The 26,006-nt window shown below is 37.9% G+C and overlaps 1 protein-coding gene across 5 annotated transcripts in view; it reads left to right on the top strand.

Moving 5' to 3' along the window:
- Positions 1 to 416: 416 nt before the first annotated feature.
- Positions 417 to 26,006, top strand: part of EPS15 (epidermal growth factor receptor pathway substrate 15) — a 55,357-nt gene continuing 29,767 nt past the window's right edge. For all 5 annotated transcript variants that reach the window (XM_082483422.1, XM_082483421.1, XM_082483420.1 and 2 more), the window contains exons 1-12: positions 417 to 454; positions 8,139 to 8,180; positions 13,255 to 13,344; positions 13,697 to 13,744; positions 14,776 to 14,871; positions 15,293 to 15,358; positions 15,805 to 15,930; positions 16,400 to 16,459; positions 18,080 to 18,280; positions 19,873 to 20,018; positions 20,906 to 21,065; positions 24,417 to 24,502. In XM_082483422.1, the coding sequence (XP_082339548.1) occupies positions 428 to 454; positions 8,139 to 8,180; positions 13,255 to 13,344; positions 13,697 to 13,744; positions 14,776 to 14,871; positions 15,293 to 15,358; positions 15,805 to 15,930; positions 16,400 to 16,459; positions 18,080 to 18,280; positions 19,873 to 20,018; positions 20,906 to 21,065; positions 24,417 to 24,502 (1,148 nt within the window). In that variant the 5' untranslated portion in view covers positions 417 to 427. The remainder of the gene's footprint in view (positions 455 to 8,138; positions 8,181 to 13,254; positions 13,345 to 13,696; positions 13,745 to 14,775; positions 14,872 to 15,292; positions 15,359 to 15,804; positions 15,931 to 16,399; positions 16,460 to 18,079; positions 18,281 to 19,872; positions 20,019 to 20,905; positions 21,066 to 24,416; positions 24,503 to 26,006) is intronic.

The following is a 26,006-nucleotide window of genomic DNA, read 5'->3' as shown; positions in this document are numbered from 1 at the left end:
TGCACCTCCTGTTTTGGGACTTCCCCCACCTGTGTCATGACTACACTGGGGGACTGTAACCGTTCAAAATGCTTGAAACACCTACAGCAGAAGCAGGGCCAACAGAGACGGTACGGGAAAAGCTGGGAACTGGGAGCGGGGGTGTTGGCCACCGTATCGGGCCAAAAAAACTCCGGCTCCGGGTTTTTGTTGCAGCTGCCTCGAGTGGGCTCCGGCTCCGGCGAGCGCGCTCCGGCGCCCGGTTTTGCTTCCGGCTCCCGCTGCCGTGTGCTGCCGGAGGAGGCTCCGGCTCCGGCCGCCGGGCGGGCGGGGATCCTGTGCCGGGTTTTGACCGGTGCCGGCTGGGGAAGTTGCTGAAGTTGGGCCGCGAGTGCCGGGGCCGCGGCGCGTCCTTCCTGCGGCCCGGCTGGTGCATGATGGAAGCAGCATGGCCGCCCACCTCTCCCTGACACAGGTACCTCCCGCCAGCCTCCGCGCGGGCCGTGGGCTGCCCGCCCCTCCCCGCCGGCTCCGGGGCCTGGGTGCCTCCCCGAGGGGGGTGGGTGGTGGTGGGTGGGAGTCGGGACAGAAGCAAGGGCCTGGGGCTGTCTGGCTCCTGAGGCGGGTGGCGGGGCCGCCTCGACGCCGCTGGGAGCGGCTCGGTGCTGCCCGGAGGGGCCCCTTGGCGAGCGTGGCTTTGTGTGCCCGCCGCCGCCCCTCAGCCCTGCCCCGCCGCGATAACGGCCGCCGGCGCTGTCAGGTGGCGGTGGGGCTGCGTGTGGTGTCTGTGAGGGGGCGACCGGGCAGCTCCGAGGGGCGCCGCGGGCCTCGGACGAGATCCCGCCCGGCTGCAGGTGCCTCTGCCCCGGGGCTGAGGGGGGAACCGGCCTGGCGGAGCGGGCAGCGCCGCGGAGGTCTGGGCTGCGGCGGCTGTAATCGCGGTCGGTCTTTTGTCTTCTGTAAAGACGCGGGTTTAAACAACAACAACAAAAACCCCGACTCACCCACCCACCCGCCCCGTGGGTTTTTGAAGGCAGGTGGCGAACTGGGGGGCCGGGGGAGGGTTCGGAAGGCGGCAGCCCGGGGCTGGGTACCCGCGCCCCGCTGGCGGCGTGGGCCGGTCGGTGGGCAAGGAGGAGGGCTTGGAAGGGAGACCTTAATTTCTCGTTTCAGCAGAAACCTGACTCCGAAGGTATTGCTCGGAAGTAATTTTGCCTTTTTTATTTTTTCTTTTTTTTTTTTTTTTTTTTTTTTTTGTGGTCCCCGTGGTGTGGGGACACTGTTTTTGCATTCTGCCCGTGCAGGTGCCTAATGGTGAGGAGCTTTGCAGGTGATGGTCTGAAAACTTGGAGAATGTATTGGCACCATTTGGTGGTCAGGGGATCTCACTTTGCCCCAATCTTTCTTGCTTGCTTTTTTTTTTCCCTGATGGTGGTAGAATTGCTTCATGCTGTTGGGATTACCTCTTATTCCCTAGAGATTTGATAGCTAGTAAACTGCACTTTTTGGTACTTTTTTTGTTTCATTTAGCAGGGACATGGGAAATTTGCATTCCTACCTGACATAAACCTGAGGTGGGCCTCTTGGCGCACACACTCCCGGTTTGGGGTGCTTCAATCCAATAATCAGCTGTCACATTTACAGAGAGTAAAGCTGGTAAATAAGTATGAATCGCTTAAGCACATATAAGTAAACTTTAAAAGTTGGCAGCGAGACTACTCAATTTGCAGTTACTTGTGTAGCTGACTTTTGAAAAAAATCATCAACTATTGCAAGGAAAGAAAGGAGGATAGTTCAGCGAAAAGACGAACTTCAAATATGTGGAGAAAATAAATGCTCTTTAAAGGTCTAAAGATACACAGTTATGAAGTAGTGCCTTCTGTGGAAGCTTGCTTTAATATTAACATTAGGTTAGCCTTTTCTGTGTCTCTTTTTCAACAGTCTTCCAACAAAAGAAAAAAGTTTAGAACACCTTACTGAAGAGGGAAAAAGTTTTTATAGGCTGGTAGCCTTAATTCTGTTGGTCTAAAGGCCTGGGCTATTCTGGGTCTTCATTTGGGAGGGGGGGAGTGTCTGCTCTAGTACATTCTACAGCAAGACATTATTGCTTACAGGCTGTGTAATCCTGTCATTGTAGAATTTATTTACTTTTTTGGTCATGTGGAGGGGGACTAAATACAAATGTGATAATGTTGACAGAAGCAGAAAAATCACTAGTATCCTTAAAACCATTGTGACTACAGCTTACATCAGTGGTTAAATTGAGGAAGCTATTTCTGTTGTTGTTGACCCTTTGTGTGCGAGTTTCTCTTTGTTTGTTTGTTTATTTTTTTTTCTTGCATTGCATAAGAATCATCTTAGAAAGTCCAGCAAGCCTAAAGATCATTTCTTCAATGTAGGCTCTAACATCTGAAATTTCAGGGTTATGAAAAGTCATAACAAATTTAGTGTTCTAAATCTGTTTAGGTCAGCATGAGGAAGTGAAAATGACAGTATGGGGGGTGGTGGTGTACAGTTACTCGCTGCAGTTAGATCAGTTACTAACACCAGCAATAAAAAGTATGCAGATTGGTACTTTCTGCTGTAGACCATGTGCAGAGAATAAGAGGCATATTAACCTGCAGTCAAACTCACAATTCTGTCAAATGTTCTTTTCCCCTTCCCGTGTTTGGTTTGACTGTGATTTAACACAGCTAGGAAGTTGGGTATTTCCAAATGAGACTAGGGTATTTTCAGATGACTTTGCAGCTGCAGTGTCTGAGAGGGCTGGGCATCTTTTATTTGCATATCAAAGCTCTGTTTAAGTAATTTGAAACTTTTTGGTGCTAATTGTATTCTGTTGGCTGATTACTACAAATGTTTCAGGCCTGTGTAGCTGTAGCAAAATTTATTACACCGAGTATGCTTGAAGGTGTTGCAAACTGAAGGTGATTATCTCTCCCTCCTCCCCCAGTTTAGTAATAATCTGAAATATCTTTTACCTCCCCATATTGAACTCATTCTGCAACATCTTGTTGCCACTTGCATTTGCTCACTAAGTGTTATGGTCTGAGCATAACTGTGAATTTAATAGGGAGCTGCTGAGGGAACTTCTACCGAGTAAATGTTTTGTTGTGGTTGCCTTTAGTTTGGAACCAAGCTAGCAGTATCAATGAGAAGGAACTGTTCCTATCTCGCAAATTGTCATCTGTTGTTGGAAAACTCTGAGCTGTAGCCAATATGAGGAGTTGTGTTGTTGACCTTCCAAGGATGGTTGCTTATCTGGCCTGCTTAATTTAGGGAGGAAGAAAGATCAGGAATCTGAGTATGCAGCAAATCTGCATTTTGAGAGTGGGGAAGATATGTTTGTTGAAAACAGGTGTAATACAGACATTCAAAAACTTCTTGTTGCTCTTGAAAATTGAACTTGTGGTTTATTCTGAAAAACTGGCGATGTGTAACGGAGGAGGAAACTTGCAGTTTGGGGTAGGACTGTAAAGATTCAGGCAGAATGGGAAGATAACTTTTTTGTGTGTTTCTTTTCTCGATGTCGTGAAATACTTTTTGTGAAAAATGTGGTAGTCATCTTAAAAAGTGTTTGTGGGCTGCTTTGGTAAACAGGACAAAGTCATGCAATGTCAGTTTGTATACTAATTAGCTGAGAGTCTCAGTTTAAACTTCAGTATTGTGTCACAGAGTCCAGAACTGTGTGTTGTTGTCAAAGGGAAGCATTGAATATTACAACTGAGGCTAAGCTAGATACGTATGTCTAGTGCATGCGTTGCCAGGATTCATGTCTTGTTACTGCAATATATAGGATGTAAATACTTACAGTATGAATGAGACTCTTATAGTAATATATACGTTATCTATAATGTAGAGCCAAAGCTTTTGAGGTCTCTGGCAAACTTCTGATTATTTTTTTTTTTGTAAGGCATCAACAAGATTATAAAATTAAGATCTTAGTTTGGGGTTTGTTTTTTTGTTTGTTTGTTTTTTTTACTGAAGTGAGAGATCTGTTGTTCCTGTTTCTGTCCTCCATGAAAGATGAGGAAATCTGAGTATGTGTATGTGTGTTTAAACTTGTGTATGTTGGAGGCTGGTTGCTCCTGAAGCAGGTAGAACTTAATTTTTATTGATTGATACTGCATCAACCATGTTAGAGAGTAGCTGCATCTAGAAAGGCAGTGAAGCTACTCTTTAATGTTATACAGGCTTCGTTCAGTACTGATTAGAAGATGGTGTAGGTTTCCTGTAATGATTTGAAAATTAAATCGAACCATTCTTAATTATGCGGTGACAGACATCTATGCAGAGAGAAGATGGCAGAGTTTCTGTGCATGCTTCAGCAGTTCAGTGGGAAGGAAAGTGCTGAATTTTGAAGTACTTGGTAATATTTGTATATAAATTTATAGTAAATGTTTTCTTATCTTTAGTTTTGTTATTGCTGTAGGAGATATGCTTAGTTATAGAATGGAAAGCGGTAGAAAGCTTTGCCATTAAACCCTTCAGATCAGACAGTAAAGCAATAGGGAAAAAAGACAAGTTGATTATTGTTTGAAAAGGGCATTGTAAGAAAAGCAGCTTACTTTAAACTTACCTGCTTGCTGGCTGGCTTTTTTTTCTTTACTGGTTTATGTCTTGTTTGTCATCCTAGCAGTACTGTGTCCAGGCTGCCTACCCACTGCTGGAGAAGGGGTTCCAAGTATGATAGTCCCTGGTACTTACGGTTTTCTCTTTGGATTAATTTCATACCATCGTCAAACTTTAGGAGGAGCTGCACCTAATGGTGAAAGAGTACTGAGAGGAACTGCTTGCATGTTATTCCTCCATCCCTTCCCTTCTTATCTTCTTGGAAATACAGAGCTGGGATTCTTGCAGTTTTTTAGAGGAACAGCTCTTTTCCATACCGAGTCCTTCTGGGAACCAGGAAACGGCAAGGGACTACACAAGGAATGTTTCTGACCAGGTTGTGTCGTTTGGAAAACTCTTAATCCTAGAGCTTTGCATCATGATAGAATACAGTATTTTGGATTTTAATCAAGATAGAAGGGGAGAAACAAGCTATTCTGTCTCATTTGAGTTGGAGGAGATATTTATTTTTGTGTGTCTCAATGGATAGCTTTTTTGTTTGTTTGTTTTTAAACCTTTTTTGTGTGAAGAAGGGTTGTGGGTGGATGGGGTGGACAGACTGGTAGTAGTATCTTATTACACTTAAATGCGAGTGTGCCAGAGGGATGAAAACATGGGGATATAAAGGCTTGATTGACACCAGAAGATGAAAAAGACAGGTGTCCCTGAAGGTGTTTTTTATTTCCTAGGTTAGTATTCTAAAGTTCATAGGTTTGTAACAAAGGTTGTAATTACTAGAGCAGATGTTATTCTTAAAGTGATAAACTTTTAAATGGAATCATAATTACGTATTTCTATTTTTGTATGCTGTGGAATCTGACCTTTTCTCCCTCCTTCCTTTTTGCATAGAAAACAAGTTGAATTGACTCTCTGCAATTGGTTGTTATAAATCCCATAAAAAGAATTTTGCCAGGTAAATTCTACAGCAGCAGTTTGAAAGATGCTAAGCAGTATTTTTCTTTTTATCCCAGAAGATTGAGAATATCCTAGACTATATTTGTATCTGTTGCTTTATTGTGGGGTGTACTTTGAAGGAAAAACAAGTCTGTTACTAGTAAAACAGCCTAGGATTTTTTTTACTACTATTATATTATTTGGCGTCACAGGAAATTCCAGTTATTGCGGTGATACTAGTGTTAAAATGAATATTGGAAACACTAATGAAATAAATTAGAATTACTGGCTTGTACTCTAAGTACTGAATGAAAAGATTGTTTTGCACTTAGTGTTTCCATTGCAGGACTTCAACATGATGTTTCCTGTCCAGGAGTGACAATGATCAGTTTGGCTGTAGTAGTGAAACATTTGGCTGAACAAACGATGATATTGGACAAGAGGGATGATGCATGAGAATTGATACTTCTGGCCTATGCGCTGGCCAATTCTACTCTAGCTTTCTGCTCATAGCTTTTATTTGATCCTGTGGCTATGCTTTTATATTATAATGAAGTAATACTAAGTAAGTAAAATACTCGAATGTTTAGGAGAACTACCCCTCTAGATTGTGTAGCTGAGTTGGTAGGCACAGCATCATTTGAGGTTTAGTTAAGAAAATATAGTGTGCTTTGGAGCATGCTGGAAAGCGATTTAAAGTGTTGCAGTTATATTGGTGTTATGGTAGTCAAAGGTCTGGCAAAACTTGAAAATATTTCATCAGGCTAGTTTAAGGGATGTGTAAATTCCTGCTTAGTTGGTGGCTGAAATAATAAAAGTCTTTGGGTACCAGAGCAAAGTCAGAGCAAGGTTAAGGTATATAAATGGATGTATTGCAGTGAATACCAACGATGGTTTCCCAGCTGTTCTGGTTTCAGCTGGGAGTGAGTTAATTTTCTTTCTAGTAGCTGTTGCCTTTCAGATTTGGTATGAAAGGAATGTCAATAATACATATTGTTTTAGTTGTTGCCAGGCAATGTTTGTAGTTTTCAAGGACTTTTTTTCAGCTTCCCATAGAAGCTGAGAAGAAGCCTAGACAGAGCGGTGGAATGGCCAGTGGAATTTTCTGTACTGTCAATGTCAAGCTCTGTATAGAAATGGGGTTGGCCGGGGAGTGGGTACTTGTGATCACTGCTCGGAATGGTGCCAATTCACTGGGTGGTGAAAGTGACTTGTGCCATTATTATTGTTATTATTTTCCTTTTCTGATATTGTTCTATTAAACTGTCTTTATCTCAACCCATGAGTTGTTTTTTTTCCCCTTTCCCCTCTTTTGCTCCCTCTTCCCCCTGCCCTTGTGGGAAGCGGGGGTGAGCAAGCAGCTGTGTGGTCCTAGCTGCTGGCTGAGGTTAAACCATGACACCAGCCTATGTAATTTTTGCTTTGTGAGAGGTATTTCCCACCCCCGAACAAACAAAAACTTACCTGCCCCCCTCACCCCACCCCGCCCCCACCCCCCCCGAAAACCCCAAACAAAACAAAAAACCTAGAGAATCAGAAATGCCATGTGGTTTGTAGAAGAAACTGTGTGTCTCTGGGGCACCATACTTGCTGAATAAGCACATGTCAAGATCTGAATGAAAGTTCTCCTGTTATTTCTAGCTGTTCTCTATAATTTGTCTTTTGGGATGTTCTGCATACTTTCTGTAGTTGAACAAGGATCACACTAACCCCCTGACTTCTACCAAACTTCCCCTCTTAGTATTCGACGATCGGCACCTGTGAACATCTAAGTGCTTTGCCAAAAGAGCAACTGTGTTTGTTGTTGCTATAGGAAAATGTATGTGGTTTTACTTAAGCTGTCACCATTTATACACACTGTATTAAAGTGTTTTCCACAACTGTATGATTGATGACAACATCTAGAATACTGTTGGTTTCCATAGTTCAATGCAAACTTCTAAATTTTAAAGCTGAGGAAGCTACCTTATTTGGATTCAGTTTATAGAAAGGTCTGTAAAGAGACAGAGATAACCCTAACAATACTGGTCTTGAAAATCTCTTGGGCGAGAGTATTTGGTGTAGACCAGGATATTAGTTTCGGGTCTTGGGTTTTTTTTTTAGTTTCTAAGAATGATTTTAAAAAAAATTTGTAAAGGAAGGGCCTTTTCCAAAGAAGCTTTTTTTTTAATATTGCACCATTGCTCTGGATTTATTTGTGAATCCAGAAATTAATTTGGATATCTGAAAATTTTACAGGCTCATTGCATATGTCACTAAATTCTGAAGAATGATGTAGTGGATAACTAAATAAAGTTATATTGTTTTGTATTCATTAGAGAGCACTTCCTAGCCAGTATCGTTTCAGGTTTCTTCTTTTGCCTATAGATTATCTTGCTTAAGAATTCTTGTTTCACACTGCCTAACCTGGTGACCTGTCTGATAGTAATCTGATAGTGGTTAGTGTCATTGACTTCAAAACAATAATGTAGTCTTCTAAAAGTTACGGCATGAAGAGCTATCATAGTCCTCATCATTTTAGAGAACAGAGTTATATAAATGCTTCATGCTTCTTTGAAGACCAGTAAAAAGTGCTTTCTATCTTTATTTATCCAGGGAGAAGGGGATTGAAATATGGATCTTCAGGGTTAACTTTATCTCTCTCTCTTTCACAGCTATCGAGTGCAAATCCTGTGTATGAGAAATTCTATCGACAGGTATGTATGTTCTTGCTGAGAGAAAAAAACTTTATTTTGTATTTTAAAGAAATAATATTCTTTTGCTGTAGACTTCAGCATGGTCAACAGTGTGTAAACAAAGTTCAAGAAAAATTATTCTGCTTTAAAGTATATTTTTATAGTAACTAACACTTAGGTCTGAGCTATATCTGTATAAATTTAATATTGGTTGTAAGATGACTTATTTAATTTGCTAGGGAACTACCAGGTATGTATGACATACATCACTCTACAGTTATGAGTTATTAGTTATACTGTTAGCTCTTAGAGTGGAGTAAATTCTTGAGAAATACTGTATTGATATGTTCTTTGTTACTTTTTACAAGTGAAGCTGAATTTGCCATGTCTGTAGTGCAGTTGTGTTATGGAAGATTTGCATCTCTCTTGGAGTTTCCCCAGAGGTTCTTACAGGATGCTGTAAGGAGTGAAATTTGGGTGGAAGGCCACTGAATGCCAAAAGAATGCATTTAGTTCTTGCAGTTTCACTCAGCTGATACAAATCTTTTGACTTTATAAAATAAAATATAATACATCTCAAAAGTAATATGCATTTTATCACCTGTCTTTTATATTTATGCCCAGCAAAAATAAGGTGTATTAATTCCTATAAATACCGCTTGTTTTGAAAAACAGCTGTATTGGCGACTCTATAATAGCAATATTTTATATCATGTGTGTAATATATGTTATTGTACAAACATTAGTTTACATTTCTGTAAAAGTTTTCATATACTTAAGTAATGACTGTAAAACAATTAAAAATATTTTTTTAATAGAAAGACCTGATGAATAATTGATGAACCCTGAAAAAAAAACCCAAACAAACAAAAAAAAAACACCAAAAAAAACCCCAAAAAACAACCCAACCTTATAGGAAGTGTTTTTTTCCTTTGTGCAACTAGTAAAGTTCATGTCTGTTTGTTGTAAGACAGGATATAGTTTATATGAGCTCTTTATTTAGGAACTTCTTTTGGCTGTCAACATTAAAATGTAAGCTTATCTGCTGGGGAAGAGAGAAAACCATGATTTCTATCCACGTTCTATTTTTGGATTGTGCTTAGAGGGTTAGTCCCATTATCGAGCGCGTAAAACAGCAGTTAAAGTGTATTAGCCTATGATGCCTGAAAAATTTGAGCTCTATTTCACGTTAACAAGGGTTTTTCTCCACTGCAGGAGAGCAGCAATTTTGAAATTGCTAAACAAGAAGAGTTTACCTTGGTCTGATTTTGGATGGCTCCTGAGGGTTGAAGGAGATAGTGTCACCCTCACAAAGTTTTCCTTCAGTCTGACAGACAAATCCTCTGTGTGTCTATCTCTAGGCATTGGATTAAAAGCCTTAGGAGAATCCCATATTATGGTGATCATTATAAGGTTATGAGAAAAGGCAAGAAACTCTTTTTTTTTTTTTTGCATGTTAGGTTTCCTAGCTCAATACTACTGACTGTCAGTGTCATGTATCATGTTTGTCTCTTCCTCCTGATGGCAATTGCCTAATCACTGAAGTGTGATGCAAAAAGTTGGATAAAGAAACTGAACTTAAGCACAAATGTGATACTGGTTCCTAAGTCACTTAGCATCTTGCGTTTGTTGGGACATACAGCCTGGTGAAACTGGAGCACTATTTGTTGTCCAGCAGTCTCAGTAGTACAGAGGAACGGGGATTCCTTAAACGTGATGTTACTGGTAGTGAAGTTGTGCCAGTGGATTTGTTTTCCAGAGGATTAATTTTCTGACTTGCTCAGCCAAACTCTTTTTCTACAAGCATTTCTCCTAAAGAGTGGCTTTCGAATGTACTGTGTCTAAAGACTTTCAGTTGCACTAGATATTTTTTCTTCCCTCCCTTATTTAAGGAGATGTCAACTTTCAGAATAGAAATGTTAGACTTTTCCCGCTTTGTCCTATGGTGCTGGTAGAGTGTGTTTTTATTCTTTCATACCAGAAGCACTTCAGTGTGTTCCATGCAACTTGAGAATAAATTTATTATCTGAAATAGCTCTGAAGCTTAGTACACTTTCAGTTCTATCACAAATTTAAACTAATTCATCTGGTACAATGTGTTGTGAAATGGGCATAAATCCTGGGCTTTGTACAATGCGATTGAAATCTTAACCTTTCAATAGGGACACTTTTCTTTCAAATAAAAGTTTTTCTGTTTAACCTTTTCTAGACTGACTCTCAAAACAGGCTGAGGTTAAATGATAAATGTAAATATGTGTGATAAAGTAGTAGGAAATTACTTAATGCAGTGTAGTAGGTAAGCAGTATGACTGAGCTGCTGCTGAATTCTTGATGAATCCTGAGTTGCAGTAGTTCTCACTGTTACCTTGTGACCCAATGACATCAGATGTATGTTTTTAACTTTTAATCACTTCTGGCTCTACAAAAGACAACTTGCAAAAAGAGAGTTGTTGGCCAGTACAGCTATGAAAACTGCTTTTTGCGCATCAGAGGAAAAGCTCTACTAAGTCAGTGTGTAACTGAAAAACACCAACAATCTTGTCAGTGCGATAGTCAAACATAAACCAATTTTCTGCACTATTTTAATGCTTGGTAAGTACCCTGATCCCAGCATGCAAGACTGAGTAGTTTGTAAAGAAATCAAAATCAGCCCTTTAAAAAAATAGTTACTAAAATTTAGGGAATTAGTTGCACAAAAAGGAACTGCGCCCATATTGTTTTAAATGAGAATGCCGCTTAAATCCCTTAAAGTCACCTTCCTCTGGGTTGGAGGTGAAGAAATGAAACACAAACACAGCTGATAATGTGTTGCTTTGACTTTCCCGAAAGAGTAGAAAATTCCTAGGCTGGAGGTTTTCTGAGTGGGTGCCAAGATTACTGTGCTTATGTGCAAGGTCGACTCCACTAACTGAAAAGGGGATTTGATGCAGTGTCTTGGCAACTTTTAGCTTGTGATATGAACAGCTCTCTCATACAGACTGAATTAGATATTTTAAAAATCTGAGAAGCAGGCTAATTACAAGGCTGTAGCATTGTGATTTTATTCCCCTGACCAGGGAATCCTCAATTAGAGAAAACAGCCTCTCCTAATTAAAATCATATTAGTTATGTTGAAAATAGAAGATGTTTTCAGTTTCGTCTTAAATGATGCTTTTGGGATTGTTTTCAGGTATTTTGTTCACTTTTAGAAGCAGGAGTGTCTACAGACAACCTTAATCTGCTGCAGCATGCTTTCCAAATGATAAATCCTCTGCAGTCTTTTGCTAGCTAGTTCTAAGCTCATCTTCAGGAGCTGTTTGCTTTGAGCACCTTGCGTGTGCTGCGTCTGTGAACTTGGAAGGTTGGTCTTATGTTCCAAACTAAATATTGAATATAGTCTTTTTTAAACACAAAGCATTGAGACTGTAAATGAAGCAATGCTTCATCATCCTCAAGTGTTTTGCTGTATATTCCCAAACTGTCTGTTCTATATGAAGCACTAGTTTTCACTAGGCATTCTCAGGCTGTATCAAAGACAGCCATGATGACTCAGTGTTCAGCAAGTGCTCAAAAAGCATTGATCAAAAGCAAAGAGGGTACTGGGAAATCTAATGCTAATGTCAAGTTATTTTTTTCTGTGCGTGTACTTAGTTTTCCATGCATGCTTATTTATTTATAGGATTTCAGTTTTGGTTCTCTGTCTCTTTCTCTCTGGGAAGTGTGGAAAGTAAGTGACCTCTGTTGCCTCTTTCCTGTCCTTTGAAAAGTTTATCATGTCACAAATTCTTCAGAGTTTCAGGGCATCTCAGCTGATCATGGATGGGAAGAGTTTGTTTTTGAAGATAGTATTGTATAACTTTTATCTATAAAATGTAAGATATTATTTGATCTCTAGATCTTGTTGGACCTGTACAGCTACCTGTCCGATGTAGTAAGCCTGACAGTTTGAATTGACTGAAAATACCCTTAGACCTCTTCTCCATACTGTGGCCTTTTTAGGCATCCTATGACTTTAGGTTCCCAAAGACTTGGCAGCTTTTCCTCTCGTGTCCTCATGTAAGTGGTGTAAGTTTTACTGCTTGCTTCTTCCACTTGAAGGTATAGTTGAGGTACTGTTTGCGTTTAGGAACTTGAATAACAATCTATTTTAATGATCTCCCTATTGACCCAGGGAGAAATGCATGTTTGATGATATTCTGCCAAAACTATCACCAACTTCTTCATTGTGTAAATAATTTTCACTTTAGGGAGTAAATGTTTCCCTTTTCCAGGGTGGTAAAGGTATCTTCAAGCAGAGACATCTTTTTCAGACCGTAACAGTCATGAATTCAGAGCTGGACAATTAAATGTAATCAAACTCTGGGACTTGCTCTGTCCAAAGGGATAATAAGATAGGTCCAGATGGTGGCCTAATGTGAACAAGCTTCCCTCTCTACTGCATAACTGGAGAAATTCTTGGGCCTTTGTTTGCACTTACTACTGGAGATGTCAAAATCCAGGTGTAAACAATGGTTAGAAACTTACAGCAGTGGATGTTTGGTCGATTGCATATGGATTAATCTTTTTTTTTCCCTCAGTTTTTAAGTGGAATTGTTCTAAATCTTCATTGGTGACCTATAAGTGTAAGCTTGTGTTGGGGTGCTGGCTTGTGCCTTGGGAGACCGAGATTACCTTCCTCACTTCTGTCCCAGACTGGGTCACCTAGGCAAAATTCTTACTCTCTCTGTGTCTTAGTTGTCTACTGAGAGATGGGGATAATAGTGTATTTTTCTGGAACATTGTAAAACATATTAGAGTGTGAAAGATGCTTATATATGTATGCATGATATATTTTAAATTTGGCAGTGTTAGTTTAAGATACCAACTTCCAAAGCCCTTCTGGTAATATTAAATCTGGAGCAGCTGGTTCAAATTGTCTTACTTCTAATGTAATGTGTTGTTTTTTTTTTTTTTAATGAAAAGGAGGTTTTCTTTTTTAAAGAAAGTCTGAAGACTGTTCTCAAAGTGACTATGTTAACTTGAGCATTCTTCTTTGTTAGCTTTTTGTGAACCTGTGTAAAGAGATTGCATCAATTCAAAGGCTAGTTTGTCATGCGAGTTTTTTTTCTCCCCCCAGGTTGATTCTGCTAATGCTGGAAGAGTGTTAGCTTCCGATGCAGCTGTTTTCTTGAAAAAGTCTGGATTAACAGATTTGGTACTTGGAAAGGTATTTAATGACAATTATTTAATTGTCCTGTCTCTTGCTTCACGTAGTATCCTGTGTAAATTAAAATACTTAGTGGTACTACAGGATATGCGATCTTCCCTAATGTGTTTTCAGTTGTGCTATCTAACAGTCTCCAACTTCAGTATCCTTGCTTATTCACTAGATATGTATCTTGTGGTCTAAATTAAAACAATATTTAAATTTTTCACTGTAAGTGCTGTCATGCAAGTTAAGACCTGGACTTTCTTCCAAGGATAAATTGTTAAATGGAGTGAGAGCTTGCCAGCTTCCTCTCAGTGCTGTGGAATACTGAATACTTTGTGTTTATTATTTTTATGCTTTTATGTTTTAGATTTGGGACTTAGCTGATACTGATGGCAAAGGTATCCTGAATAAACAGGTATGATTGTTTATATAATGTATGAGGTTACTCTAACCATTAGCAAGCCTTGAAAGAAGATAAAAGTTAAGATTTCTGGTTCAGGAAAGCAGTTTTTCTAACTTTTTTTTTTCAAATTTTTCTGATTGGAACTAGATACACACTTCTCACTTCAGTGTAATCTACAACAAATTAAGCAGCCTTCAGCTACCTCATCAGTTTTTCCTCAAGTCATGAAATAAGCTGCTGTGTAGCTGTGCAATGCAATATACAGAAAAGTAATTTAAGGGTTAATCTACTGTATTTATTATAAAGGTGACTTTTCCTCTTAATCTTGGAGGAAACAATGCAGAAATTCCTCTTAATCTTGGAGGAAACAATGCAGAAATTAAAATTCTAGTAAAATCTTCAGAATTCTTAATTATCTAATTTTGGTGGACTTGACATAGTACGTTCTGTTTGGAGTTGTTCTTCCAAAGTTGTAGCAATAAGCAGTATTGCAGTCAGACTAGCATATCAGCGGTGCTACTGAAAAGCTCTAATGTGCGTTGCTGTTTGGTTTGAAGTGTAGTTATTTAAATAACAGCCTGTGGAGAGCTAGCTGCTTCATCCCATGGCAGGAAAAGGAGGAGCTTGTAGCATCTACCAAACAATTTTTTTATTTTTTTTTTCAGACTTCTTTTGTTTCATTTTTGTCATGTGCTGTACCTTTCTTTCACCCCACTCCATCAACTGCCACCTTTGGGATCAACTCAGTTTCTCCAAGAGCAGCTGTAATGGCTACTTTAAATTTTCACTGCTCTGCCATAGAGGAACTGAGAACTGACTACACTAACCAGGAAGTTACTAAATGCTCGGGGCTAGTAATTACAAACTTTGCCTCACTGGAGGAATTCAGCAGTTGCTGACTGCTGCTTTCTGTCACTTTGTGACTCCCTTTGAAGCTGTTTGCAACCCTTTGTATATACAGCAATATTAGAAAAGCTCTTAATTCTTCTGAAATTTGAGTATTTTCATATAATAAATCCTTTAAAATTTCATTTTTTCTGTAGGAATTTTTTGTGGCTTTACGACTTGTAGCATGTGCACAGAACGGATTGGATGTTTCCCTGAGTAGTCTTAATTTGCCTGTTCCTCCACCAAGATTTGTAAGATTTCTTTTTTAATTGAACATATCAACTCATTAATAAGAACTGCTTTTAAGTAAACAGTTAGAAAGCTTCAATATAAATACCAAACACTTCTGAAAGTGTTGTTGTAGGGCAATAGGGCCCTACAATGGGGGGAAAAATAAGCACTGTGGAATAAGAATCTACATGTTCTAGTGGGGATTCAAATATAAAATTGTGTGTAATTTAACTATATATGGTACTTGTTCTGTTAGTGTTGTCCTTAACAGAAGAAACATTTTAAATTTTTTTAAATTTTGGTATCCTTAACTAAGGTAGGAGTGACTAAAATGCAGTTACGGCTTTGAGAAGGAGCACCTTCTCAAATAAGGGAGTGATTTTGCAAGGTCATAACCATGTCTTTTTTTAATGCTTTTTTGTTTTCCTATTTTTTATTTAGACTGATACTAACAGTCCTTTGCTACTCAGTGGAACAGCATCAAGTGATGTACCATGGGCTGTTAAGGTAAACTAAAGATGAGGCTGTAATCTAGAACTATGACGTAGTTTGCAAGAAAACATAAGTGAGAAGAGTGTAATGCTACTGGTAGCTATAGTTTATAAAGTATGATACATCACTATTCATCTCAAATATATAATTGGGCTCGTGGACCTAATTTGATAAAACCACTTGTGCCTTGGGAAATTTCTTCGTGCTTAGAAATTTGATTTATTTGGAATAGTTACCTGAAGCCATGAAAATAATTGAAGAATAAATCTCGCTGGGTTTTGGGTGAGTGTCTAGCTGACTTAGAAATAATATCTTTTTCATATTTTCTTTTAAGCATCAGGATCTTCAATCTGTGGGTTTCCAACTGTAACTTAAAAGTTAATACTTTTGAAAGAACTACTGCTGCTTAGACTACAAGTGTGACTGTTTCCATAAGTAATACTTTATTTCCATCCCTGCAGCTGGAAGACAAGGCCAAGTATGATGCTATTTTTGACAGCCTAAATCCTGTGAATGGACTGTTGTCAGGTGATAAGGTGAAACCTGTACTCCTTAACTCAAAACTGCCAGTGGATATCTTAGGACGAGTAAGAATATCTTTCTACTTAATTGTTAATTCACAAATAACTGTGCTACACTCACCAATATTTGTTTTTCAAACTGAAGATTTGTAGTAATAAGGCTAACTATTAAATAATATTTTATGGAGTGGCCACACATGTGTAACTCTTAAACTCTTAAAAAAAAAAAAAAAAAAAAAATTTGATATTATGATAGATTGCCTCTTACCCCAGAGGATTAGTTACATGTACTCTTTAACACTTGGTTTAGGGCAAGGTGCCATTAGTGCACTCTGTGTCCAGCTTAAGAATCTCTCTTTATTTTGCATGGTTTATATGAATATATGTTGCTCACTGAAAACTAATGCTGTTAATCTTAATAGAACTTAGGATATGGTGGAGGGAGGCTGTTCTCACATTTGTTTTTAATGAGGTTTTAAATAGGAAATGGCTGCAGTTTAAGCAAACATCCCTATATTTTGCTTTTTATTGGTAGGTATGGGAATTGAGTGATATTGACCGTGATGGAATGTTGGATCGAGAAGAGTTTGCAGTCGTAAGTATCTTCTGCCTCTGGGGATTTTGAAAGCCTAATGGCAGAGGTTTAAAATAGATGCATTGTGTATTAATTTTTGACTGTTTGTGTTGTTCACTTATTGCCTTTATTCAGAGATCTTAATCAAGTTTTAGTACTAGTTAATGTTTCTGTTGGTTTATTGGATGTCCCTCACAGCAGCAACTTTGTGGGCTAAATGAGCCATTAAAAATTTATACCTGTGATCTGCTGTCCCACAAGAGACTGAGAGTTTTCACTGAATAAGTTTTAACTTAACCTTTAGTGTTTATAGTACTTCAACACCTCCGGATACCTTTGAGGAAAACTTTTAAAGGAATTATGTATACATTCTTCAAAAGTTCGTAGCAAGTTAGAATTTTAACACTATTAATGCCAGGAATGATGAAATAATTTAAGAAGTGGTAAATAAGTTTGACTTCCCCCAAGAGGTGGCAAGTGAGAAGAAGGTGGGAGGCTCTTGCTTTCAAAGGCTGTGTAAGTCTTGAATGTGATAGTAACCACGCATCAAATTTTTCTCAAAACTTTCAGCTTGTTTTTGCATGTAAGTGAATTGGAGAGGAAGGAATTATGCGTTCACTCTGGAGGGCATGGTTTCATCTTATGTAGAGAAATATCAAACCCATCTTTACTTTTCCAAGATTCTTGCAGTTCAGAATGCAGTTAAGAAATTTTGTTACCTTTTCAAACCTTTAATGTGACCTTTCTGCCCTCGGGTGGGGCTAAAGCCAGCACTCGATTGTAATTTCTAGAAACTAAACTTCTGCTCATCCTTTCAGAGTCAAAATTAATAAAATAAAAATAAAATTAAGAATACCTGTTTAACTGTCGAGGATTGATGTTATGGACAATGTCAAAACCTTGCTTTGTTTTTTTGTAATATAAATATGATGAATTTACCTTTTTCTGTTGTCATGTGTGTTTTTGAGAACAGATAAAAGTGTAAAAATTGCTTCCTTGAATATTGTTCTAGTCATCTTCAGGCGCCTATATGCTTCAGTTTCTTTTGAAACCAATTCCTTTAAGACCCTAGTAGTTAACTATTACTATATTGGATTTCTGGTGTTTATGCTGTAATTCTTCAGACTTTTAGTTTTGAGATTAGAGGATTGAAATGCACTAGGGAAATGTTTGAGATAAATTAAATAGATAATCTGTAAAGTATTAGAAACCTTATTTAAGATGCAGTTCTGTGTCTTGAACAACAGTCATAAAATTGTTAAAACGACATACTACAACAACAGCAACAAAAGAATAGTCGCTAAGTGGAGTGATTCTTGGAAAAATGATTTAAACGTATTCACTAAGTATTTGAAGTGTTCTTTCAAATAAAATTCCACAAGTGGTGGTACAAGCTTGGTAATATTTAGGAGAATCATTTTAATGTTCTAAAAGACACTAAACTTCATTTGCCAAGCACTGAACCTCTAAAGAAAGTAGTAATGATAATCACAGAAGGTGATAAGCTGCAATTCAGTTGAGGGGGCTTATAAAGGAGAAATGTAGTGAAAAAATGCTACAAACTTCTTTCTTAACTGATTCCTTAACTTATGTGTATTTATTTCTTATATATTTACATCCACACCTTATTTTCTTGTTCAGGCCATGTTTTTGGTGTACTGTGCTTTGGAGAAAGAACCAGTGCCAATGTCCTTGCCTGCAGCTTTGGTGCCACCATCCAAGAGAAAACCTATTAGTGTTTCAGGAGCAATGCCATTAATTCCATCTTCAACATCTACCAAAGAGTCTCATCAGTCCTTGCCACCTCTAGGCATTTTACCTGCCAAAACACCATTAACACAGGTACAATTCTGAAGTTGCTTGGGGTTAGATTTCTTCTCTTAATGCTGTGGTTTGGACACTGCTTGTATGAAGAATCTTTATACAGGTTTTTAGTTTCCTTCTTGCTCTGTTGGTTGGTTGATGAATTTGAGGAGGCTGATGGGAACACTAGGTGGAGAGGTATGAAATTTGTCTTGTTCTGCTTTTTCTAGATGCCTTCAGATATAAACAGTTGGATAAAAGAATATTATTTAGTAAAGATTTTGAAGATACTTTTAAAATAAATTACTTCAAGGCATCAAGCTCAAGCCAATGGTCAGAATATTAAGAAGACAGTTTAAAAATGTAGTCCAGCTACACATCTGCAGAACATAAGTCTTCTGGCTGAAAACTGATTTTGAATATGGACAAGTTCTTAAATTGTCGCAGGCATATATGTGCAGTTGTATGTATGCACATGTGTGCAATTTGAAGAAGACATTAATGAAAATAGAGTAGATGAATGCAAGCAATGGGGAAAGGAAACAAAAGGTCTGGTGTATCCACCTAAATACATGAGAGTTGGTGTTTGTTCTGAATGTGATTATTAAGAAGCGCCTCCCATCCTCCCCAAGCATATTATTAAATCCTGGTCACTTTAGAATCCAGAATTCGGGTGAATGTCTTCCCAAGTAGATTATAACTAACTTGTTCTAGTCAAAATAAAAAAGAATTGAGAAGGGGATCTAAAACAAAAGCTGTAGTACTTAATGCATAAGATGCTGCTTGGACATTTGGGTATCCATATTTGAGTCATCAGCAAGAAACTGGCTTCTTAATTCTGGAGGTTCCAAGGTTTTCATCTGGCAATTTATTTGATTGATGGTAAGTCTTGCTGTTTGTATTACAAAGCAGTGCCATTCTGGATGAGTGTTTCAGTGTGTTTTGTGTACAACACCATTTGGGATTCATCTGTTAAGTGTCCTTGTATGCTGAAATTAATCAGCGTTCATAAGGGTGCACCTGAAGCCATTTTGCACTCAAAAAAAGCCCAAACATCTTTACATCAGCTTAGTGTTTGGAGAAAACTGCTGAAGTAAGAGAAGTGGCTCTAATTCCCATCTTTACCTTGATCTGAGGTAAACTCTACAATTTAAAATGTGCCAACTATTAACAGTCTGGGCTTGAGCAGTTCTTCAGTTCCCCAACTAAAGCTCTCCAGCTCTGTAAAGAGGAATAAGATTGATAGTGCCAGACAGTAAGCAGGACTATGACTGAGCACAGTGGGCTCAGCCCCATGCCAGGAGGAGGTCTAGGCTCCAGGGAATACTTTTAGTGCGTAGGCAAAGAGGCGGAGCAGTACCAATCAGCCTTGGTGCTTCACTGGTATAAATACTTTGCTGCTGGTTTTGGAATTGCTTGTGGATATCTGTGCATCTCTGTTTTGGAAGATAAAACTGGTTCATGAACTACGCGCCTATATCACTTTTCAAATCTGTGCTGTAGCCCTTGAATTATGTAACTCTGAAAGTAACTATCTGAAAACAGAACTGCCTGTATCTTAGTATTGTGGGTTTTGTTGTTTTTTGTTTGTTTTTTTTTTTTCTTTCCCTTCCATCCCCACCCCCTTTCAGTGGGTTGTATCACCTGCAGACAAAATTAAGTATGATGAGATCTTTGTGAAAACTGACAAGGACATGGATGGATTTGTGTCAGGTGTGGAAGCCAGAGAACTATTCTTGAAGACAGGACTGCCTTCTGCTCTTCTTGCGCATATCTGGTAGGGTTTTTATTCACGACAGCTCTTTAGACGGTGGCATGGTTCTCGCTCCTTCCTAGCACTTCTCAGGAAAAGTGCTATGTTGACATTTCTGGAAAGTAAAAGCTGTTTTTTGTATATAATGACATGGTTTCTATATAAGCAGTGGTAACTTACTTGCCTCTACTTTTGGACAGAAATGGGGGAAAACAGGTTTATGCTATGCGTCATCATCTAGGGGAGGAATTACAGCTCCTGAACACATATTGTTACAAATACTGTGCTTCAGCTAAACCTCTGTATTTAGGACATCAGCATTGCTGTGTATCTAAACACTGATGCTATCCATACACTGGTAAAGAGAATTATCTGTATAAAATTCATAGTGTGCAAGACTTATGGCCCATCTCATTCTGCAACTTATTTGTCTTTCATTACAGCTAGTAGTGACACCCACTGCTTTTTTAATCCTTAACCCAGTGTAAGCTATTGTGGGGCACTCTGATAGGAAAAACTACTTCCCCCCCCCACCCCCCCCCAAGGTATGTTTAACACAACCTCTAGCTTAGTAAATTTAAGAAAATTAGATAAACTTGTGTTGGCTGTGAAAAGTTATTTAATTTAGAAGGAACTTCAGTTACAGCTATTCATAGCCCTGATTCTGCCTTTCACCAGGTCAGAACTTACTGTAACAGAGCTGTGGACTGTGGCATGCAAAGAGAAAGTGGTTGTGTATGTTTGAGTAATGTTTCCTATTTATTCTCATGCCTTACTTCTATATTACATTTTTTTAGAGGGGGAGATAAACAATAGCATTTTTCACATATTTAAATGACAGCAAGTATAATAAACGGGGCTGTGCTTGCAAAAATGAGGGTTTGATTTATTTCATGTGCATCTCTGTACAGGGCTCTCTGTGATACAAAGGACTGCGGAAAGCTTTCAAAGGAACAGTTTGCTTTGGCTTTCTATTTAATTAATCAGAAGTTAACAAAGGGCATTGATCCACCTCAGACTCTGACTCCAGAGATGATTCCACCTTCAGACAGGGGTGTCAGTTTACAGAAGGTAAGGATGGGTTTGGCATTTTTGATATAAATCTCAAAGAATGTTAGTTTCAAAGGCTACACAAGAAACTCCAAGTACTGGCGTACCTTAAATTTATCATAATATCATGAAGAAAACAAGTCTTCAATGCAAAGAATTGACAAACATTGATCCATTCATGTTTTAAAATGAAGCTGTCATTTATTATGCCTGCCAACCAAGCAGAGAGGTCTTATGTTGAGAAAGCATTATTTTCTATTTTGAAAGAATAATCCTTCTACCGGCTGTCTAAAGAAATTTTACTTTGCACTTGAAATAGTGTGCACAAGTTCAATGTTTTTTTCCTAATGTGTTCAAATTACTTTTTTTACATTTTGTTTTTAAGAAGTCTGGAAACAATGTGAACTAAATAAAATTGTATATTTAAAGTTTTTGAAAGCAAATGGTCCTCCATTTTATACTTCGCAGATAGTTTAAATGTCTTCATAGTCTGTTAATTGCCATCTATCTTTATCCAGCAGTAGACTATACCTCAGCAGTTCAAGTTTTATTTACCAGAATGGTAGAGGTCATCACAAATTCTTACTTGTTTTACACATCGTGAAGTCTGACGTGGGTTACCTTTTCTTGGTTGTGCAAAACATTGACCTAATTCTACAACTTTCTTAAACAGAATGAAAAATTTGCACCTGAAAAAAATGAAACTCAAAATTTGGCACTACTTTTGAGTTTCTGTAACTGGTATCTAATTTCTTTTTACATTCTGTTTTTAAAAAGTAATTGCTTTATTTGCAACTCTACTAATCTTTTTTGTATGTTTGCTTTCCTTTCTATGTCTCTTTTCTAGTTTGGACTGTTTTTTCCATTCTGCACCACTCTGCTTTTCATCCTTATTATTCTGTCAGTTTGTTAACTCTGCTTTCTCAAGGTTAGAGAATCTTTGCTTTTCTAATATTTACTGTCTGTTAGTTTAATTATGAACATCCTTCTAAGACTTTTACATAATCATTGAAATAGCACAGCACTTCTCTGAAGTGTCACAGTATATGGCTTACTGCTGATTTCCAGTGTTCACCTGGAAGAATCCCAAGGTTCTTCCTTGAACCCAGACCTCTGTAGCTGTTACCTATTGGTAATATATGCTGCTTCAACTTAAAAGAGAAAATGCGATGTCTTATCCTGTTGAAATTGCTGGGGAAGTGGTGACAGTAGTAACCCAATGTGATAGTTGATAGTTATCATTAGGACTAATACCCATGCTTTTACTGCTTGTATTGGCCGAAAATGTAGTGATCAGAACGTATTAGGTGAGATCAGTGTTGGTTATTGCTATTCTATGTGCATAAATTGTTTTTATAGGACTCTCAAAGACATCATTGTGATTTTTTTTTTTTTTTTGCGTTACTAACATAAGTGATAAGACTATTGTGAAAGAAGGTAAGTCAGCTTTTAGTTAGCTCTGTAAATCCTTACCAAGAATTTGTTTTACTAGATTGAGCTGAACCTTCAGCTCATTTTGAGCTTTTTCAAAAGAGATGTTGTTTTGTTGATATGAAAGAACCTGTTTGTCCAAGATTCTTTTGGTTCAATTCTTGAGCAATAATAAGAACAGTAGGCAGAAATAGGCTTTTTGCTCGTTTTCTTGAAGTGGCATGGCTTACACTGTAAAAAAAAAAAAAAAAATTAACGTGTGTCCTTCTTGGTTGATGTTCAGAATGCATATTGCTGTTATCTAATGTTTGGTTTCATTACAGACTTTTATTACCACAGTAGTGTAACTTCTATTTCAAGTTTGGGGTCTGAATGCAGATCCCATGAATGGGATACAGCAGCAGTGTCATACTTGTTGTGTTTCTTTACCTAGAACTGTTTGTAGTCACCAAATTGCACTTGCATTACTACATGCAAGTTCCTTTTAAAATTTTGACAGGAATTTACTTTAATTACTATTTTGAGTTAGAAACTCGGAGCGTTGGTTTGCATGCATGTTGCAGTGTAGTAAATGGCAGCAAATAGTTCTAACCTTTGTCTTTAACTTGCATATTGAAACTAAAAATGTTGACTTTTATGTTCCTCCTCCACACCAGTTGTCCTGAACAATTGAAAATAAGATTGAACTACATTTTGTTCAAGTGTGATGCTAGTATTAGTGTGCTGAATTTATTTAACTGATGAGAGAAGGAGGCCTGGAAAGAACTTGTACTTGTAGCTAATAGTTCCATGTTTTCCTTCTGTCCCCTTCCTAGGAGAAATAAAAACTTTCTCATTGGAACACTCTACAAAACTCCTGTGTAGTTCCTTTAGAACAGGATTGAACCTCATAGCTGTTTTGCCAGTTTGAGAAGCTGTACACTAACCAGTTTAAGAATAGCTGTATGGGTTTCTTTATTCTGAGCTCATGCCATTTGTTCTAGTAAAATATGAATGAATAAAATGAATAATGGTTTGTTTTGGATTTTTTTCCCCAAAGTATAAGTTTGAATAAACACGTAGTTAATAGTATCTTGATTTATCTTTAGAGAAACTTCAGCATTTAAAGACTTCTGTGTTATTTTGGGAGTACCATTTGCCTTTTTTAATTATATGTATATACTTTTCCTCTGAACTTTGTGTTTTGTCCTGGATGACTTGAAGGAACTGATGTAGTTATAGAAGGTAGTTACAGTGACTATGGCTTCCTAAACATGTTCACATTGTGATAAGGCATGGTAGAACAATTACAGTATGTGCTAATTTGTATCTTCAGCATTGGTTCTCTAGTAATTTATGTGTACTTTTTTGAAACAGAAATAATCTGTATTACAGTTGTCTTATTACGAAGACATTAGGTAAATGGGAACTCATGGATATAACTTACCTATGGCTTTGTATTATCAAAGTTTCCTTCAGTATTCTGGACATTCATGTTAAACTAGCTCAATATCACCTAAAGCATTGCAAATAAGCGGCTGTACTCTGCAACAGGAGGATCACCAAGGTGAAGAAATATAAATGTAGTAGACAAACCAAACCACTCTTAAATGAATGCTAGGAAGCCAGCTAAATGTTAACTGTAAGTTAAATCTCATTTTAGAGCTAGAGTTATTTATTTTTTTTTATGATCAGGTGGTCCTGTGCTTTTGTGGAAGATGTCTTCAAGACTTTACAAGGAGGCACACTCTGTTTTAATTACTAGATGCATTGGATGTATGTTGTGTTCTGTTAATATAGGATTTGGACTGGTTTGGGCTTTTTAAGATTGAAGATTTAAAATACAGTGGTACCAACAGTTGTTGCAAGAGGATAGCTCATGCTGTCACAAAAAGTGAAGTGAATGTAGTTGTTGAACAGCATAAACTGTAAACTAACAATATTTATTTTTTTATCTTTCAGAGCACTCAAGGACCGAATTCTGTAGCAGATTTTTCTGCGATTAAAGAACTTGATACATTAAACAATGAAATAGTAGACCTGCAGAGGTAGGTAAAGGAGGAATAGTCATAATTGCCTTAGATGCACTTGTGCTATTTACTGTTTTTCCAAAAACAATTCAATGCATAAGAGAGAACCAGGTGGTAATAGTCTGCTTTGCTAAAATAAATGGTTAGCGTGTCTGTAAACGGTATTACATTAACATTTAACACTTCTACTCTTTGTTCACTCAGATGAGGGCATTTAATAACAGCAAGTCTGTGAGAGGTCTGTCCATCATGCCTTCTGGGTGTGTTTCAGCGCACTTGCATATCTTAGCATCCTGAGATGGAATTATTCTCTCTTGCTCATCTTTATTGGCAAATGAGAACGCAGCAGATCCTTAGGGTGCTGGAACCATGATATAAATTTGTATTAGTTGTCTCTCATTTATAGAGGGAATTTTAAGGATTTTTTTTCTAGTGACAGTAAAGAATTGTGATGGGAAAGATCAAGAAGTACGTAGGGTAGAGAGCGGGAAGCTGACAGTTCGTATGTGGACCTCTGCTAGGGTTTTGATGGTGATAAAAATGGATGTGCTTCTCTTCTGTTTAGTAAAATAAACTGTTGCACGGAGAAAAATTGTTTTAATTTGAGGTCTGCAGACCCTTGGGTTCCATTAATTATTTCTAAGATAATTAAGAAGGTGACTTCAAGTGGCTACGAAAATGAAGTTCATATATGTTGTATAGTCTTCATTATACACTCAAGGCATAGCAGATATTTTTCTTCAGTGATTTTTTTTTTTTTTTTGGTACTATCATAAATCTGAAAATTCTATTAAGAACAGTTAATGCTACTATTTTATAAGTGAGGATGCTTTGTCATGATGAAATCTGCCTGTATTATTCATGTCACTGGCAGGAATGATTTAATTTGGCAATGTGTCAAAGCACAGTCTGTTTCCTAAATACATAAATGTTTTTTTTTCATTTCAACTGCTTATTATTCCTTTTATTACTCCCACTGCCTCCTCAGTTCTCCTGCTCTGCCTTCCTCTGTTGTTCTTTAGCTTGTATTAATTCCAATTTTGGACTTTCACATTTACTGACCTGAAATACATGTATATTTGCTGTTAGTATCTTAGAGGGAAAGAAATTGTGCACAGGCATGATGAATTTTTAGCTGAAGTTAGTTTTCAGTAGGTGGGCTTGCAGCCTAACATGCAAGCCAGTCTGTTTATGTCTTGTTATCTTTTCCTACTGTGAGGTATGAAGGAACCATGGCCTTCGGAAAGTCATTGTTTCCATTTCTTCCATGGCAAATATACTTGGACAATTATTCAAGACACATGCGAAGATACTAGGTTGAAGATATGGTAGGGGCAACTATTAGTAGGTATTTATTTTTAGGGGGGTGAAGTTTACTTTGAGACACAATTTAGAGGTTCAGAACAAAGCTGGATTAACAATCAGAGGCTTAAACCTGTATTGTCAAACTGTAGTATAATAGTAAGAGAATGACTGTCAAACTCACAATGTCATAAAGTTAGTTGTAGCTCAAGTAAAATTT

This window comes from Vanellus vanellus (genome assembly GCF_965231255.1).
Source record: "Vanellus vanellus genome assembly, chromosome: 5".
Taxonomy (NCBI): Eukaryota; Metazoa; Chordata; class Aves; order Charadriiformes; family Charadriidae; genus Vanellus; species Vanellus vanellus.
Note: the sequence above shows the minus strand (reverse complement) of the source record. Positions and strands in the feature narration are given on the sequence as shown.